We start from the raw sequence: 15,475 nt of genomic DNA on the forward strand, positions 1-15,475 counted from the left end.
TCCTGGAATGTCTTTCTGCCCTCCAATTTTCAGCAGCTCAGGAACCTTGGCCCCAACAGGACTGGGCAGATGTCCTATTGCCCCTCAGTCCTCTGAATGCCCTTTGGACCCAACCCCAATTGCCCAAGCCCCTGACCCCCTAGCTTCTGGGGTTCCCACTCCCAGTGCCACAACCCCCTCACCTCCCTGGCAGCCCCTCAGCGAGCCTGAGGCCCAGCACCCGCTGGCTCCCCAGCACATGGTCCCCTCCCATGGGCTGTTGCCCAGGGAACCGGGGCGCGGTGGGAACGAGCTGCTGGCCTCGGCATGTTTCAATAAAGTTGCTGTGCTGGGAGCTGCTCAATCAAAGGCCTGTGTTATGGGCTCATTAGTGTGGTCCACCACGGGGCCGGCTCACAGGAGAGCTCCTGGGAAGGCTGGCGGAGGCCCCACACCCCAAGCACCCACCCTTGATCACCGAGGGGTTTCTCAGGCCCTTTCCAAGGAGCCCTGGGAAACCCTCTGACCCTGCCCCCAGCTGGATTCTCAGCGGTGGAACCAACACCCACACCAGCCCTCCTCCCCCTGCCAGGCAGTCAGCACTTTCTGCCTCTGACTGCCAGCCAGCCGCCCCTGTTAGGGTCTTGCCACTGTGGTCACAGGCAGCTCCCTTGCTTGTGGGAACCTGGACTTGTAATTACTTGTGGGCCTCTAGGTCTCCCTCTGGGGCTGGCTGTCTCCGTGGGAGTCTGCAGGACCTCCTAGAGGCCTGGGGTTAGACTTGCAGTCGCCAGTGAGGGCCACTGCCCTCGGCCAAGGAGGGCCATAGGCTCCTCAGGAGGGGACCCCAGCACAGAGAGGCCCACCTTTGCTCCCTGCAAGCGTCTCTTGCTCACGTCCCCCGGGTTCCAAGGTGTCTTCTGGGCCTTGTGTGCCCAGGCCTGTTGGAGGCAGAGGAGTAGGAAGGAGCGAAATCCAATAGACCTAGGACATGAAGAGACCCAGTCTTCTGTTCTCTTAACTGCTGCTGGAACTCTCCCATTGGTCCCAGCTGCAACGGAGGGGCTAGGATGACTGTGTTACAGCAGCCATGGAAGCCCTCACTCCCAGCCCTGGCACCTTGTTCTGGCCACCAGCCCAGGCCTGTTATCTCTTGGGAGGAAGCATGGCAGAGACACCCTGCAGGGGGAAGAGTAACAAAGAGAGGCCGAGAGGAAAAGGTAGAAGGTTTGGGAACCCGAGCCCCTTTTCGGAGCCTGTGGAATGGCCCCAGAGAGGCCTCCACACCCACCTGCTCCCTCACCTTTCCCCATCTGTCCAGACCCAGGAGAGTCAGGGCCCCAGCATGTGGCAAAGCAGGGCTGTCTGCAGACCAGGTGGAGCACAGTGGACACTCCCTGCTTTATGGAGGATCTGGGGGTGCAGGAAGCCAGCACCAGTTCTACAGGCTTTCACTTTCCAGGGAACAGCACCTTGACTCCGTCTGCCCTGCCATTTGCTGTTTTCATCCTTGCTGAGACTGTAAAGCTTATCAGCCAACTCCAGGGCTGTAAGGGAGGCTTTTCAGACCCTGGGAGGGGGCCTGCCAAAGTCTGCTCCTGCACCTCCTTCCCCCCAGCATTCCTCACCCTGGTGGCTTTAACAAGCCTCTTTCCCTTGAGCCTGTCAACACTGGACTGTTAGTCTTCTGAGCGGGAGCCCGGCCCAGAGCTGAGTCGTTCATCCGTCCCCAGCCAGGGTTGATCTGAAGGGGGATAAGTCTCAGCCCCAGCGGTCACATAGAGGTCACATCACCAAATATGAGAATATTGTAGGCCCCACAATGCTTTCTCAGCTGTGTGGTGTCTGACAGCTCACCCAGGTGGCGCCTCCAGTCCCAGGCATTCTCTGCCAGCCCTGATGGGAAGCCCCAGGCGTGGGAGAAGACGCCCAGCAGCTGTTCCAAGTGGGCTCTGCTGCTCCAGGCCAGGCTTGGGAAGGTGCTGCCGAGCTCTCCTCTAGACAAGCCCTGCCTTCTGCCACCCATTTGGATGTTGTGTAGAAGATGACTTGGGAATCCCCAGCCCATGCCCTGGGCACCTCCTCTTTGGTGCCTCTGCTGTTCCTCCTTCCATGGGTGAACCCAGCCATACTTATTCTCCCTGGAGACCTTTGCTTGGACTGCCCCAGAGACCTTGTTGTCCAGGGGAACACCCATTAAGATTTAGAGCCCAGCAATGCTCGTGGGGAGGTACCCTTCCTTGTAGGAAAGGACTGTGATGCCCCACTGTGTCCCTGGCATCCCACAGCCAAAGCAGGAGTCTGAGCCTGCTTCTGCCACCAGAGCCAACTTTTCACTGCCCACTAAAAACGGGAAATGAACGAGACCTGTGCCCACACTGCAGCCCGCTACCTGCTGCACCACACGCCTCTGCCTCTGACCTGGGAGGAGGGTGTTCTCCAGGCTGTTTTCTGGCTTTTGTCTGGCCTGTGGAGTAGCGGTGGGAGGGAAGGGACGCAGACAGGACTGCTTCCCCGTCCCTGCCTCCTCCACTGCCATCGTGGGTGCCAGAGCAGCTCCTTGGCAGGCTCTTCCACTGTAAACAACACATTTCCTTCCCTGAGAGGAGGAAAGGGAGGGAAAAGAAAGCCAAACTTGTTGGGAAGCAAGAACAACGTGTCAACATGAAGAACAAACAAGGCCCTGGACAAAGTGTGGATTGTCATACCAAGGGGAAGGAGTGGGCATTGTCAGCCACTCTTTGCAGACTCAGAAATATCATTGACCACAGACATCTGAATCGGCGTCAGATCTGCAGCAGCTGGGCCCCTGCCTGCAGCGTAGCCTGGCTTGCCCAGGGCAGGCACTGACACAAGATCACTTTTCGGGTTCCTTTCTGGAACTTGCTGGGACTTGGGGAATTGGGAGGTTGTTGACAATCCTCCTTCATCATCACCCAGCCAAGCTGGTTAAGGCAGCTGGTGTGAGCCCACTGGAGTAGCTGCTGGCCTAGATTCCAAGCCCCCCTGCCTGGCCAAAGGTGGGAACTGGGGGTAACCGGATCCATTGCTCCCCTCGCAGCTCAGCCAGTTTGACGGTAGTGGAGCTATAGCCACCAACTCACCCATACTGGTTAAGCCTGTGCCCAAACCCTTTTTCCCAGCAGCCCCCCACCATGATCTCCTGGGGCACCACTTAAAAATACAAGTGCCGGTCGGGCGCCATGTCTCACACCTGTAATCCCAGTACTTTGGGAGGCCAAGACGGGTGGATCACGAGGTCAGGAGAATGAGACCATCCTGGCTAACACGGTGAAACCCCGTCCCTACTAAAAATACAAAAAAAATTAGCCAAGCGTGGTGGTGGGCGCCTGTAGTCCCAGCTACTCAGGAGGCTGAGGCAGGAGAATGGTGTGAACCCGGGAGGCGGAGCTTGTGGTGAGCCAAGATCACGCTACTACACTCTAGCCTGGGTGACAGAGTGAGACTCCATCTCAAAAAAATAAAATAAAATAAAATACAAGTGCCCACCGGGCACGGTGGCTCACGCCTGTAATCCCAACACTTTGGGAGGCCGAGGCAGGCGGATCACGAGGTCAGGAGATCGAGACCATCCTGGCTAACACAAGAAACCCTGTCTCTACTAAAAATGCAAAAAATTAGCCAGGTGTGGTGGCGGGCGCCTGTAGTCCCAGCTTGTTTGTCTGCTGGTAAACAGCAGACAAAACTCCGGTCCCTGGCTGGGCCCAGTGGTTCATGCCTGTAATCCCAACACTTTGGGAGGCTGAGGCAGGAGAATGGCGTGAATCCAGGAGGCGGAGCTTGCAGTGAGCTGAGATCACGCTACTGCACTGCAGCCTGGGTGACAGAGCGAGACTCCGTCTCAAAAAAAAAAAAAAAAAAAAAAAAATTTAGCTGGGCGTGGTGGCACATGCCTGTAATCCCAGCTACTCAAGAGACCGAGGCAAGAGAATTGCTTGAACCCGGGAGGCAGAGGTTGCGGTGAGCTGAGATCAAGCCATTGCACTCCAACCTGGGAAACAAGCAAAACTCCGTCTCAAAAAAATAAATAAATAAATATGCAAGGGCCTTGACCTTGACCCAGAGTATTCTGATTCAGGAGGTGTGAATGGGGCCTAGCATCCCCTTATTTTCAGAAGCTTCCCAGGGGAGTGTGCTGCTCAGATTGATCGGGGGCCTTCCTCTCTTACTAGAGGGTCTCCTCCCTCTGAGGGCTGTTTGTGTACAAACATAAGTGTTTTCTGCCTGGCTCTTGGTAAACGCAAATATCAGTGAGTGCTGTTATCAATATTATTTCTACTGCTACTTTCTGGGCTAGTGAACTGGCAAGATGTATGTATTCACTAGGCTGGCCTGGGAATTTGCCCCACTGCCCTCACTTGGGAACCATCTCTGGGCATGGTTTACCCTCCTTTTTAGTTGGCCAGTCTGATTTTTTAGCAGTATCTGTGACTCTCACGTTTCTAGCCCTCTTAAGTTGAGCAGGTGGCCAGGAAATGTGTGGCTGGTGGAGGTTGGGACTGCTGATTTTCCAGGTCATTGGTAAAAACCAAAGCTTCCTCCATTTCCATCATCAGAAGACAGAGAAGTCATCCCCATCTATATAGGCTTCTATAGTTGGGGTGACTTCCCAGACAGGAAAAGAGCATCCTCTACCACCATGAGGTCAGATAGCTGTTCCTCTAAAGTCCAGAGCCTTGAGCCAGGTGCGGTGGCTCATGCCTGTAATCCCAGCACTTTGGGAAGCCAAGGTGGATGGATCATTTGTGGTCAGGAGTTCAAGACCGGCCTGGCCAACATGGCAAAACTCCGTCTCTACTGAAAATATAAAATTTAGCCGGACATGGTAATGGTCACCTGTAATCCCAGCTACTCGGGAGGCTGAAGCAGGAGAATCGCTTGAACCCAGGAGGCGGAGGTTGCAGTGAGCCAAGATGGTGCCACTGCCCTCCAGCCTGGGTGACAGAGCAAGAGATTTCGTCTAAAAAGTAAAAGTCCAGAGACTTGACTCCTCTGGGTACCTACCCTTGGGCAAAGTGGGGATGATAGTCACCTCCCTAGCAGAACTGCCACAAGGATTCAATGAAATGACACTGATCAAGCTCTTAGCACAGCGCCTGGCACCTGGTGGAGGTACTGCTTCTGCTATTGGCCATTTTTACTGTCATTTTTATCATCACCATTCCCATTATTATTTGTGACAGAGCCAAGCATCTCTGTAGGGACCCAGTGAGCCTCAGGAGTGCCAAGCCCCAGAACTGCACAGGCTTTTCCCACAGTTGCATCACAAGGGCGAGTCTGTTACTCGGGAGAGCTCCCAGGAGCTGCTCCGTCTTAGCTGTCTATCTCCAGTGTCCTGTTGATACGATCTGTTAACATTCTCAGCTCCAGGTCTGAAATATACAAAGAACAGGGCCTGTTTGTTCAATCCAACCTTCTAAGGTTTAACTCCCAAAGGAAATTAAATTAGGTGCCTGGAGCTATGACAGTCTGTCGTGTTTCTTTGCAGAGAATGTCACCCTTAATATCATGCAGATCTCATGTATAATTTTTCCCCTTTAATTATTTTAAAATAACGTGAAGTTTCCAGCAGGAACCAGCAAATCACCAAAAGCAAAAATGGAGGAGCAACTAGGGTTTGTCCTCATTTTTGATCTGGCCATCCCCTCCCTGAACCGAGTCCAAAATAAGTCCATACACAGATGGTGCCGCGCATGGTGGTTGCTCTACTAAAAGCCACCATAACTCACCCTCTCCCTAGCACCAGTTCCAGACCTTTGTCAGAGGAACCAGCTTAGAAGTGAACTGAATGTTGGTGGCATTACGTTTCCTTGAAGAATAACTCTGGCATCTCACTGGGTGACCACAGCCCCTTTGAACCGTTGCCCCTCTTCCTGTCCTCCCTCCACCCTATCTCACCCCCAGCACTTGTTATAGTCCCATATCTATTTGCTGATCTGACAGAAGGTCCCTCCCTCCAAGTTATTTGTGAGTTAGAAATTAGCCCAGCCCAGACTGGAGCCATTGTAATATAATTGGGTTTTAGGTATGCTTGTGTTTGTGCTAGCATTTGCAGAGATGGCAACGAGCCCCGGAAATGCCAAAAATATGAATGTAACTTTTGTACTACTTGAGCAGACTGGTGACAACTGGTGGGGAAACTGAACTTTTGGGGAGGACACCCCTGGGATAAGAGAGTAGGAGGAGCAGGGGCTTAGGCTGTGAGAGGGAGTATGTGTATGACTGGAGTCTGGGCAGAGTCGGCCAGTCCCACTTTGGGGAATTAGGAAGAACTATAGGGGTGCACCTCCCCAAACTTTGCCAACTTTGCCTCTCCTGCTGTGTCTTGTCTCTGTCCTCGGTTGGGGCCCTAGCTCCTAGAACAGAGTTTGGTGAGGAGATGTGGACCAGTGGTCAGAGCTATTTTGTTCCTGCTATGGGCTTGGAGCCTGGGAAGGCTGGGTCTTTTGTCTCCCTGCCAACCAAGAGAGAGTTCTTGTCCCCGTGGGAAATGGACTGCCTTCATGCCTGTGTCCCTGGAAGGATGAATAGATGAGTCAGTGTCCTGGGGGTGAGAGTTCAGCATTCGGGAGCAGTACTCCAGGCACTAACTTGAGAGTCCAGACATGACCAGTATATGGTCTTAACCACTGACAAGCCGTGTGACACTGAGCAAATTACATAACCTGCCTTTGCCTCAGTTTCCTCACTTCCTCAGGAGACAGGGAGTGAGCAGTTAGCATGCCCGGTATGATGGCGGCTTTTCTGCTCACTTGGGGGTAGTGTTCTTATTTCTCACTGCCTCCTCCACCCCCATCCACTTCTTGCTTTGGAGACCTCTATCCTGCAAGCTCCTGAGCCATCCTGTGTGCTCACCTTCCTTGTTACCTCACAGTGTGGAAACTTTTGTTCTTGGCAACTGACAATTCCCAGGGGAAACCTGGTGGGTATTTTTTCAAGTTCTCAATTCTCCTCCTCACAGGGAGGGTTTCCCCTCAGAGGAGCCCCTCACCTGGATCTTCACCCCGTTATCTTTCTTCCTTTGTGCCCTACCTGGGTGCCCAAGGTGTACAGGAGGAGACAGAGTTGTGGCCTGGGGGTACAGAAGGCTCTGCAGTGGAGGGAGGCTGGGAGGCCCTGGGGACCAGGACAGGGAGGGGGAGGGGTGAAGGAAGGGGTCAGAGTTGGAAGAGGAAAGGCATCCTCACCCAGGGCGTGGTAGGGTGCAGACCTGGGATCAACTTGGCCTGGCTCTGCATAGCAGCCTGACCAGAGTGGGGGGTGGGGGAAAATGGCCCAGCAGATTGAGGAAGGCCTGGTTTTAAAGGCCCTGAGAGCCCTTGGACGTTGGTATTGGCTGTGAAAACTTCTTCAGCGATGAAGGTGGTGGTTGTGCCAGCCAAATAGTGGGGCCAGACTCAGCATCAAAGCAAGAGGCAATGAGGTGTCAGACTAGAACAGCAACGTGGAACACTGGGAGGTGACCTAGAGAAGAGGAATCTCAAAGAAGGCTGGAGGAACTTAGTGGCTGATCGAGCCCACCAGGGCAGGGGCTTGGGAGCTTCCAGTCTGGGAGGATCTAGCTACTGTGAATGGGAATGGAAGTTGGGAGTCCCTTTGTCATCTGTAAAATGAGAGATGTTGGTCCACAATCTCCAGATTCTCCAACTCAGACAATCTTGGATGTACCTTCCAGGGCACTTCCAGATTCCACACAGGGCTTGTATTCCAAATCCAAACAGATTCCTTTTGTCCTGCCATGGTGAGGGGGCAGAGGGGGATATGAGAGCCTGACTGGGCAGCAGCTTTAATTTAATTTTTTTTCCTTTTGCTTTTTCTTTTTTGTTCCTTTTTTTTCCCTGAGATTCCTTTTTACCAGCCTCACCAGTCTTCATTTCCCTTCTGGGAGCAGCATTCCCAGCCCTCCCAATGTCCACCCTCCTCTCCCCATTGTCCCCCCCTTTCCTTCTATGCCCCAGTCTGATATTGCAGGGAGGTGAGGGTGTGGGGGGAAATGACAGTTGGGGACAGGCCTCAAACACTTCCCTCTGTCCCTTGAACAGATCACAGTGAGCTCGTCTCTCCTCCATGGTCAGAAGAGAGGTATAAAGCTTGGTGGTTGGCAAAAAGATCATACATTTAAAAAAATAATAATAAAAGCCTGCCTTGTGCCTTCACAGATTCTGTTGACCGAAGAGTTTGTAGAGAAAATGTTGGAGGATTTAGAAGATTTGACTTCTCCAGAGGAAGTAAGCTTGTTTGACCTTCCCTGACAACGGGTCCCACCTCTGGGACCGTGTGTGTGTGCTTGCGTGTGCGCGTCTGTGCATGCATGTGTGCGTGTGTACGTGTGTGCGTGTGTGCTTGCATGTATCTGTGTGGCTGCATCTGTGGGCTCCTCCCCAAGATGCAGGGATAGGCTGGAGAGGAGAATGTAGATTTCTTTTCTGTTTCTATGCACTCTCACCATCCCCTGCCCTACCCCCAGCCCTTGTAAGGACACCCAGCAAATCGTCTGAATTGCCAGCTCCTGAGAGCCTCATTGAAGAGGAAGCCAGGGCCTTCAGGCTAGTACGAGTTCTCCCCAGCCCCTGCTGTTCCCTGGCAGGTTCTGAACAGAACACCCATGTCTGTTGCCAGAGAACATTCCACTGGGGAGTTCTGGTGGGCAGCAAGGGACTCCTGCCCTCGCCTTGGGCCACCCAGGAGCCACTCTCTCTTCTTCCTTCTCCAGCCATGAGCTGTCCCCTCTTAGTCTCCCTCTTCCAGCCCTGGCACAGAGCCGGAGGAACTGGCAGGCCAGCTGTGACTATGCCTTCTCTAGCTACTCCTCTGGGGTAGAGGAATGGAGTCCATAATCCCCTTTGTTTTTTCTCCCTTGTTCCCGGCATCCTCATTTGCGGGGACTTACCTCATCCTGGAAAGTCCCTTCCCCTCCCCCTGCTCCTGCCCCCAGCACCCCAGCGGGATGGGAGCCTTCCTGGCCTCAGTGCCCCATGGGTTAGTGAACATTAGCAGGCTGGCTGGGCCTCCGGAGAGCTCTCCTGGGCCCTGCCCTGCCTGTGGCAGAGACAGACCCTTCCCTTGCCCGGTCTGCCAGGAAATGTGCTTGGGGGAGAACTCCTTTGCCTCCCAGGGGCCAGGCTTTCTACCCAGAGGGAGGCCAGGCAGGAGCTAGGTTCCAGCCAGGGTTGGAGCTTCCAGATTCAAGGGCTCCCCGGGCTGGACCAGCTAGGACACAGTCCTCTGGTGTTCAGGAAGCTGAGGGGAGTGCACAGGGCAGGACTGTCCAGTCCAGGTCTCCAGGTGGACAGGAACTCCCCAGAGCCAGGGTCACCCCAGTAGAGCAGTGTCTCCTCTGTCCTCTGGGATGCAGCTTGAGAAATTTGTTCATTTATATATTCTAAAGCCATCAAGCACCCAGTCCATGCCAGCCAATCAACCCCCACAAGTCTCTGGTCCCTGAGTCCCAGCTCCCCATTCAGTCAGACCAGAGCCAGCTGCCCAGAAGCGCTTCCGGAGAGGCCTTGTAGCACTGGGATGGCACTGTGCCAGGCTGCTGCTTTGAGCTTGGGGGCAGGAGGGGGACAGTCCAGGCAAGAGGGACAGAAGCCAGGGGGAGCAGAGGAAAGTAGGTCACTAAAAATGACTTTCTTCTTTTTTTCCTTTTCGGTCCAGAGGCTGTCCCCACACCCTGCCTCACTTGCCACTTTGGTCCTGGCAGAGACAGTCCCCCAGCAGAGGGAGCAAAGAGGGAGGCAGCCAGGAAGGGTTGGGCTTGTCTGCCTTCAGCCCCAACCCCAGGCAAGCTGAGAACACTGTTCTCTCCTTTCCACCCTGCCCTGACTTCTGGCCTAGCCAAGTTAGAAAGACAGACCCTGGGCCGGGCGCAGTGGCTCATGTCTGTAATCCCAGCACTTTGGGAGGCCGAGGCAGGTGGATCACCTGAGGTCGGGAGTTCGAGACCAGCCTTACCAACATGGAGAAACCCCGTCTCTACTAATAATACAATAGTTAGCCGGGCGTGGTGGCCCATGCCTGTAATCCCAGCTACTTGGGAGGCTGAGGCACGAGAATCGCTTGAACCAGGGAAGCAAAAGTTGCGGTGGGCTGAGATCGCGCCATTGCACTCCAGGCTGGGCAACAAGAGCGAAACTCCGTCTCAAAAGAAAAAAGACCTTGTGTCTAAGTTCCAGCATCAGTCCCAGGCAGTGAGCATTTATTGAGCACCAGCTGTGTACCAGACTGTATGCAAAATCCTACAGTAAAGAGGGAATAAGAGGCATCAGCCTCTTTCCCTTCCCCTACCAGAAGCTCCCAGGTGAACGAGAGAAACACAACTGTAGGCAAATCAGTGATTCCTGGGGTAGGGTGGGAAACATTTGGCTCTCCTTGGCCACCACTGGGAGCACTCTGAGGCTGGTAACCCTGGGAAGCGGTGCGAATGAACACGGGGAACAGGGTGGGGATTGGCCCCTCTTGAGGCTGCACCAGACCCAAGGAATCGCCTCAAGCCACACTTGTCCCACTCTTCTGCTCCCACCAAGGCTGCAAGTGTGTTTCTGACTTTGGGGCTGAACTGGGGTCTCCTTCCCTTGGGAGCCTTTGGCCAAGGCTACAGAGGACAGGTTCCAGGGTTCTTCCTGCACTAGCCTCGGAAAAAGAGGCCATGACAGTGACAGAGTTCAGGCCACTTCCCCACAGCCTCCAGACCCTCCCCCAGCCCCCCATCCTCCAGCCCCAGGGCCTCAGGGAGCAGATTCCTTACATGCCTGTGGCCAGAGGCAGAACCAAGGAAGTGAGCAAGAGGGAGGTCAGCTTAGTGGAGAAAGGAGGAGAAAACGCCCTCCTCCAACCTGGCTCATTATTAGCAGGCCGTGGGGAAAGAAGGGGTCACCAACTCCAGGCGTTTGAGCCTCTAGAAAGAGCACAGTGGATTCTGCTAACCACTCACACTCCTGGTCTGTGCTTGCTCCCTCCACAGTTCAAACTTCCCAAAGAGTACAGCTGGCCTGAAAAGAAGCTGAAGGTCTCCATCCTGCCTGACGTGGTGTTCGACAGTCCGCTACACTAGCCTGGGCTGGGCCCTGCAGGGGCCAGCGGGGAGCCCAGCTGCTCCCCAGTGACTTCCAGTGTAACAGTTGCGTCAATGAGATCCCCACAAATAAAAGGACAAGTGTGAGGAAGACCGCGCAGCACAACCCTGCAGCCCAGTGGGGTGCCGTGCACAGGCCACAGGCCCCCCACCTCACCTCCAGCTCAGGGGCCGCACCCCCCAGCTGCCTAAGCCCTGTGACTCATCAGGCCAGTGAGTGGGCAAATGCGGACCCTCCCTGCCTGCAGCCCGCACAGATTCTGGTTTGAGGTTTGACTCTGGACCCTGGCTGTGCCCCTAGGTGGAGACAGGCCTCATTCTCACCTACCCCCTGCCACACAGCCCAGCAGGAGGGAGGCGGACAGCCAGGTGCAGAGCGCGTGGAGGCAATTCCTAGCTCAGCTCTGGAAGCCTTTGCTACTCAAGCTCCTCTGGCCACGGAACAATTCCTCTGATCATGTTTGGTTTTCTTCTTCTTCATCCCTATTTTATTTTGTAGAAACCGGATGGTATTTTATTGCTCTGCAAAGATGTCCAGAAGCCATGTATATAATGTTTTTTAAACAGAACTTTATTCCCCATCGAACTTTCGTATTCTCTGACAGAGGCCTAGGGCTGTCTCTCTCCTTGGGCTGCCACCAGAGAAGGTGCTTGGTGTCCGCCTGACAGCCCAGAGCCCTGGAGGAGCCGGCTGCACAGACAGACTTTTCTTCCCAGCTGGGCCTGGTGGAGCCCAGGGCAGGGGGAGAGGAGAGACACTCCCTTGTGCAGCTTTGAGTCTGGTTTAACTGGGGCCAGGGAGGGGTGCTACTGTTTTCCAAGTGAATGGGTCTCAAAGACTCGGTGACCCCAGCCTCATCTTCTAGGCCTTTTCCACCCAACCAGGCCTACCTGTGAGAGGGTGAGGTTCAGCACGTCACACACCATCCCCGCTGTCACTCAGGGCCTGGGTCTCCAGCTCTGTAATCAGTCCTGTCCCATTTCCTCAGTCCCTGGGCCTCCCAGCCTTCAGGCTGCAGGGCTGGCTTACTAAAACTGAAAAATCCACCTCTCAACATCTCTTTCACTTTGGTTCTGCTAACTCTGCTCTCTGCCGCCCTCCCATCCTCCCTGTATCCATTCACGCCCTATCTTTCATTCTCCACTCCTCATCCCGTCTCCTTTCTGGCATCCTGGCCTCTCATGGTCTTCAGCCCCTCACCCCCAGTACTGCAGATCTCAGTCTGCCTTCCAGAAGCCAGCCTATCTCTAGCCCATGGTTTTGGAGTTCCTCTCGGGTTATCTCCCACTCCTGACCTGGAACCAGCAAGCCCCTTTCCTGCCTTCTTACCCCCAATTCTAGGGACAGGACTGCTGTAATACTTCAAGATCACTCTTTACACCTCTTCAAAGCAAAGTCATGACCACGCAGGGCTCCTCATTGCTCCCATCTGCCTCACTGCACATGCAGGCACCACCAGGGATGCCACAGGAATGCCCACAGGGTGCAGGACTCCACTGATGAGAGATCCAGTTAAAGAGCTGCCCCCAGGGGTATGAGGGCACGAGCTGGGTTCTCCAGGGAGCAAGAGTTGAACCTCCATGGAGCCACTAGGCCTGGCCTCTTCTACACATCCCCAGGGCTATCTGGTTAACTCCATCAAGCTCAGAGTTGCAAGGCACATCAGCCTGGAGTATTTGGGAGAGACTGGCTCCAGGTCCCCACCAGCCAAGATGCAAGCCACTCAGGACCTTATGTCAGCAGCTGTGCCTCTACTGCCCTGAGGACTTCCCAGAGGGAGCCCTACTGGCCATCCCCCACCACAGCAGCCCTGCCTGTGAAGCTCTTGTCTTCTGACATTTCATAGGCAGAGAGGTGCCATCAGTTCGCCTCCATTCCTTGCCACGGTGACCAGCCTCTCCCTCAACTCTCTCTTGCTGGGGACCTGCCTGAGGGCTCCCTGCTGCAGTTTGCCCTGCTTCCATCTGCTGGGTGCCTCCATCGTTGGTTGGGTGGGGATGGGTCATTTTCTGAGCTAAGCTTTGTCATTAGTTTGTGAAGCACCTGGTCAGCAACTTGCCCCAGGCCTGGAGGGTCTTTGCGGACTGAAGGTAGACACCAGCCAGCATGGTGGCCCTGTTCTAGGGGAGCAGGGTAAGGCAGGAAGAAGTGGGTGAGCTCCGAGATGATGAGCACATGAAGCCTGTGGCCCCTTCGTACCCCCAATATGTCAGGAGCCTCACGCTCATCCAAGATCCTGCAGGGGCCAGGATCCATCTCACTGGCTCTGAGGCAGGACAGGGCATCACGCATCTCTGACCAGGCCTCCTTTCCCATGGGCATTGGTGCCTCCCAGAGGTTTCTCAGGCTGCTGGCTGGTGAGAGATGACCTTAAAGAAGATCAAGCCAAGCTGACCGTGGACCCTGCCCAGCACAGCTGCTGGCACAGGATGCTTGGTGAATGTCCCCTTTCCCTCCCTGCAGCTCTGTGGGAACCCCTGACCTTGTAGTGGGTGGAGGAGGTAAGGGGCCTCCCTCCCTAAATCTGCCTCTTCTGCAAGCTACTTGGAGACTTGCCTAGTCCTACCCACCCCTCCAGGTCCTGAGAAGGGCCTTTCCCTTTGCTGTTTGCCTGCTATATAAGGCAGGATCCTGTGGCTCCGCTGGCTCTGTAGGCTGCAGGAGGACCGCAGACTCGGCTGCAATTCTGAGGGGGGTTTGGGAGGCTTGTGCGAGGTCTCAGGCCTGTCTGGGGAGCTGGTGCCTCTTCCTGCCTGTATCTTTCTCTTCCAAGGGCAGTGCTCCAAGGCAGGGACTGGAGACGCCGAGGGGAGAGTCTAAAAGGGCTAGAGCATTTTTAAAAATAGACACAGGGTCTTGGGACTGGGGTTTCAGATTGAGTTGCAAGCAGGGAGAAAACCTGAAGGTCGGTGCCCCTATGGGGCTGACCAGTAGAGAATTTCCTTTACTGTATTTTTGTATCTGGTCTTCCCTCTCTGGCTTCTAGGACATCCGTGCCAGGTGAGGTGCCTGGGGTCCTGTTACAAGTCAGGAGCCCTGTAGAGAGACCCCTCCTTTTGTACAAGTACCTGAATGCTGCAACCAGCAGATTTTTGTAAAATTTTATATTAGTTTTTAATGTCAGTGGCGACTCGGTTCCTGGGGCTGCAGCCAGCCTGGGACTTTTGTAAGAATTTTTGGGTGACTCACTTAGATATCGTTTCCTTCTTACCCCCTCTTCCTCTCTGTAATCTAAGTGCATTAAACATCTTTGCAGAAGTGCCTGGGTTGTGTGCTCATTTCTGGCTGCCGGGAGTAGTGGAGCAGGAAACCCGGGGCCCTGGCAGAGGGAGTGGGTTGTACTTAGCCACTTAGAAGCCAGGATGGAGGGAGGCCCCCAGGATTGTTGTCGAGAGTGGAGGAGGTGCCAGGGAGTTGGGATCACACAGCTGGTGGCTCTTCAGTCATGAAGAAATGACTTTGCAGGGACAGGCTCTCCCTCACTGGTCCTGAATTCCTCTAAGGTCAAGGGGGTAGGAGCGAGGAGCAGTCTGGGGAGATGAGGCGGTGGGAAAAGGCCCTCTCCCTGCCACTTCATCCCTCTTCTACCCTCCTCTCACCAAAAACCCCTTTTGCCTTAGGAAGAGGGGCCCAGACAGGTGAAGAAGGCAGGCCCTCCTCATCTCCTTCGGAGTCCTTGCCCCGGCTTCCAGCTCCTCTCACATGACATCTAAATTCTACCTCCTAATCCAGTGCCCAGGGGCAGGATCCAGATAGAAGGTCAATTCAGAACCGGCGACACCCACTGGGTGACACAGAGGCCAGTCCACCCGCCGTAGCAACTCCACTGGGCCTGGCAGCAGAGGGAGGTGTCGGGTATATCTTCCTTTCCTGGACTGCCCAGCTCCTGCCTCTCCAGGGCTGGGGGGCAGCAAAACAGCCCAACGCCCAGTGTGGGGAGGCATTGCACTGGGGGAGAAGGCACTAGCCTGGCATTCAGGATGAGGGCTGCACCCAGAGTTCTTGGAACCTGTGACCACCCGGGCCCTCACATATTCATTCCCTTCTGGTTTTCTATCCTGGACAGTGGCAGGGGATTTGGGTGGGGCTGGGGCGGAGGTCCTAGGACAGCATAAGCAAGGGAGAGGGGATGTTAGCTCCTATGAGGGGGCTCTTATATCCTGTCCCTTCTGTGAGACCTAGCCATGTGGGGGGCCTTTGCTGAGAGGTCCACATTCCTTCCCCTGCAGCCTCTTACTGAACTCTCGAATGGAGCAATGCAGCAGGTCCTGTCTGGGGCCCTCATGCCCTTTCCCTTTTCTGCCTGGAGACTGGGGGCTGGGGGAGGTACCCTCATCTGACTTTAGCCTACAAGGACACAGTATCAGGGTGAAGTTCTTGCCCCAGAGAATGCAGAATAG

General features: G+C 54.8%; 2 protein-coding genes across 11 annotated transcripts in view; one reads left to right on the plus strand and one right to left on the minus strand.

Moving 5' to 3' along the window:
• The window catches only part of SUFU (SUFU negative regulator of hedgehog signaling), a 133,318-nt gene extending 118,985 nt beyond the window's left edge, over window positions 1-14,333 (plus strand). For 2 of the 5 annotated variants that reach the window (XM_050804147.1, XM_050804148.1), the window contains exons 11-13: window positions 8,160-8,228; window positions 9,658-9,783; window positions 10,964-14,333. In XM_050804147.1, the coding sequence (XP_050660104.1) occupies window positions 8,160-8,228; window positions 9,658-9,783; window positions 10,964-11,053 (285 nt within the window). In that variant the 3' untranslated portion in view covers window positions 11,054-14,333. Of the gene's footprint in view, window positions 1-1,254; window positions 1,295-4,685; window positions 4,691-6,838; window positions 6,923-8,159; window positions 8,229-9,657; window positions 9,784-10,963 lie in introns of all 5 variants that reach the window. The other 3 variants (XM_050804149.1, XM_050804150.1, XM_050804151.1) reach the window with 2 other exon arrangements.
• CUEDC2 (CUE domain containing 2) overlaps window positions 1-15,475 on the minus strand; it is a 335,540-nt gene that overhangs the window by 198,505 nt on the left and 121,560 nt on the right. Inside the window, exon 1 of one of the 6 annotated variants that reach the window (XM_050804190.1) lies at window positions 7,934-7,943. The exons of the other annotated variants lie outside the window; for them this stretch is intronic. The gene's annotated coding sequence lies outside the window, so the exon portion shown is untranslated. Of the gene's footprint in view, window positions 1-7,933; window positions 7,944-15,475 lie in introns of those variants that run through there. 6 annotated transcript variants of the gene reach the window in all.

This window comes from Macaca thibetana, chromosome 9 (genome assembly GCF_024542745.1).
Source record: "Macaca thibetana thibetana isolate TM-01 chromosome 9, ASM2454274v1, whole genome shotgun sequence".
NCBI lineage: Eukaryota > Metazoa > Chordata > Mammalia > Primates > Cercopithecidae > Macaca > Macaca thibetana.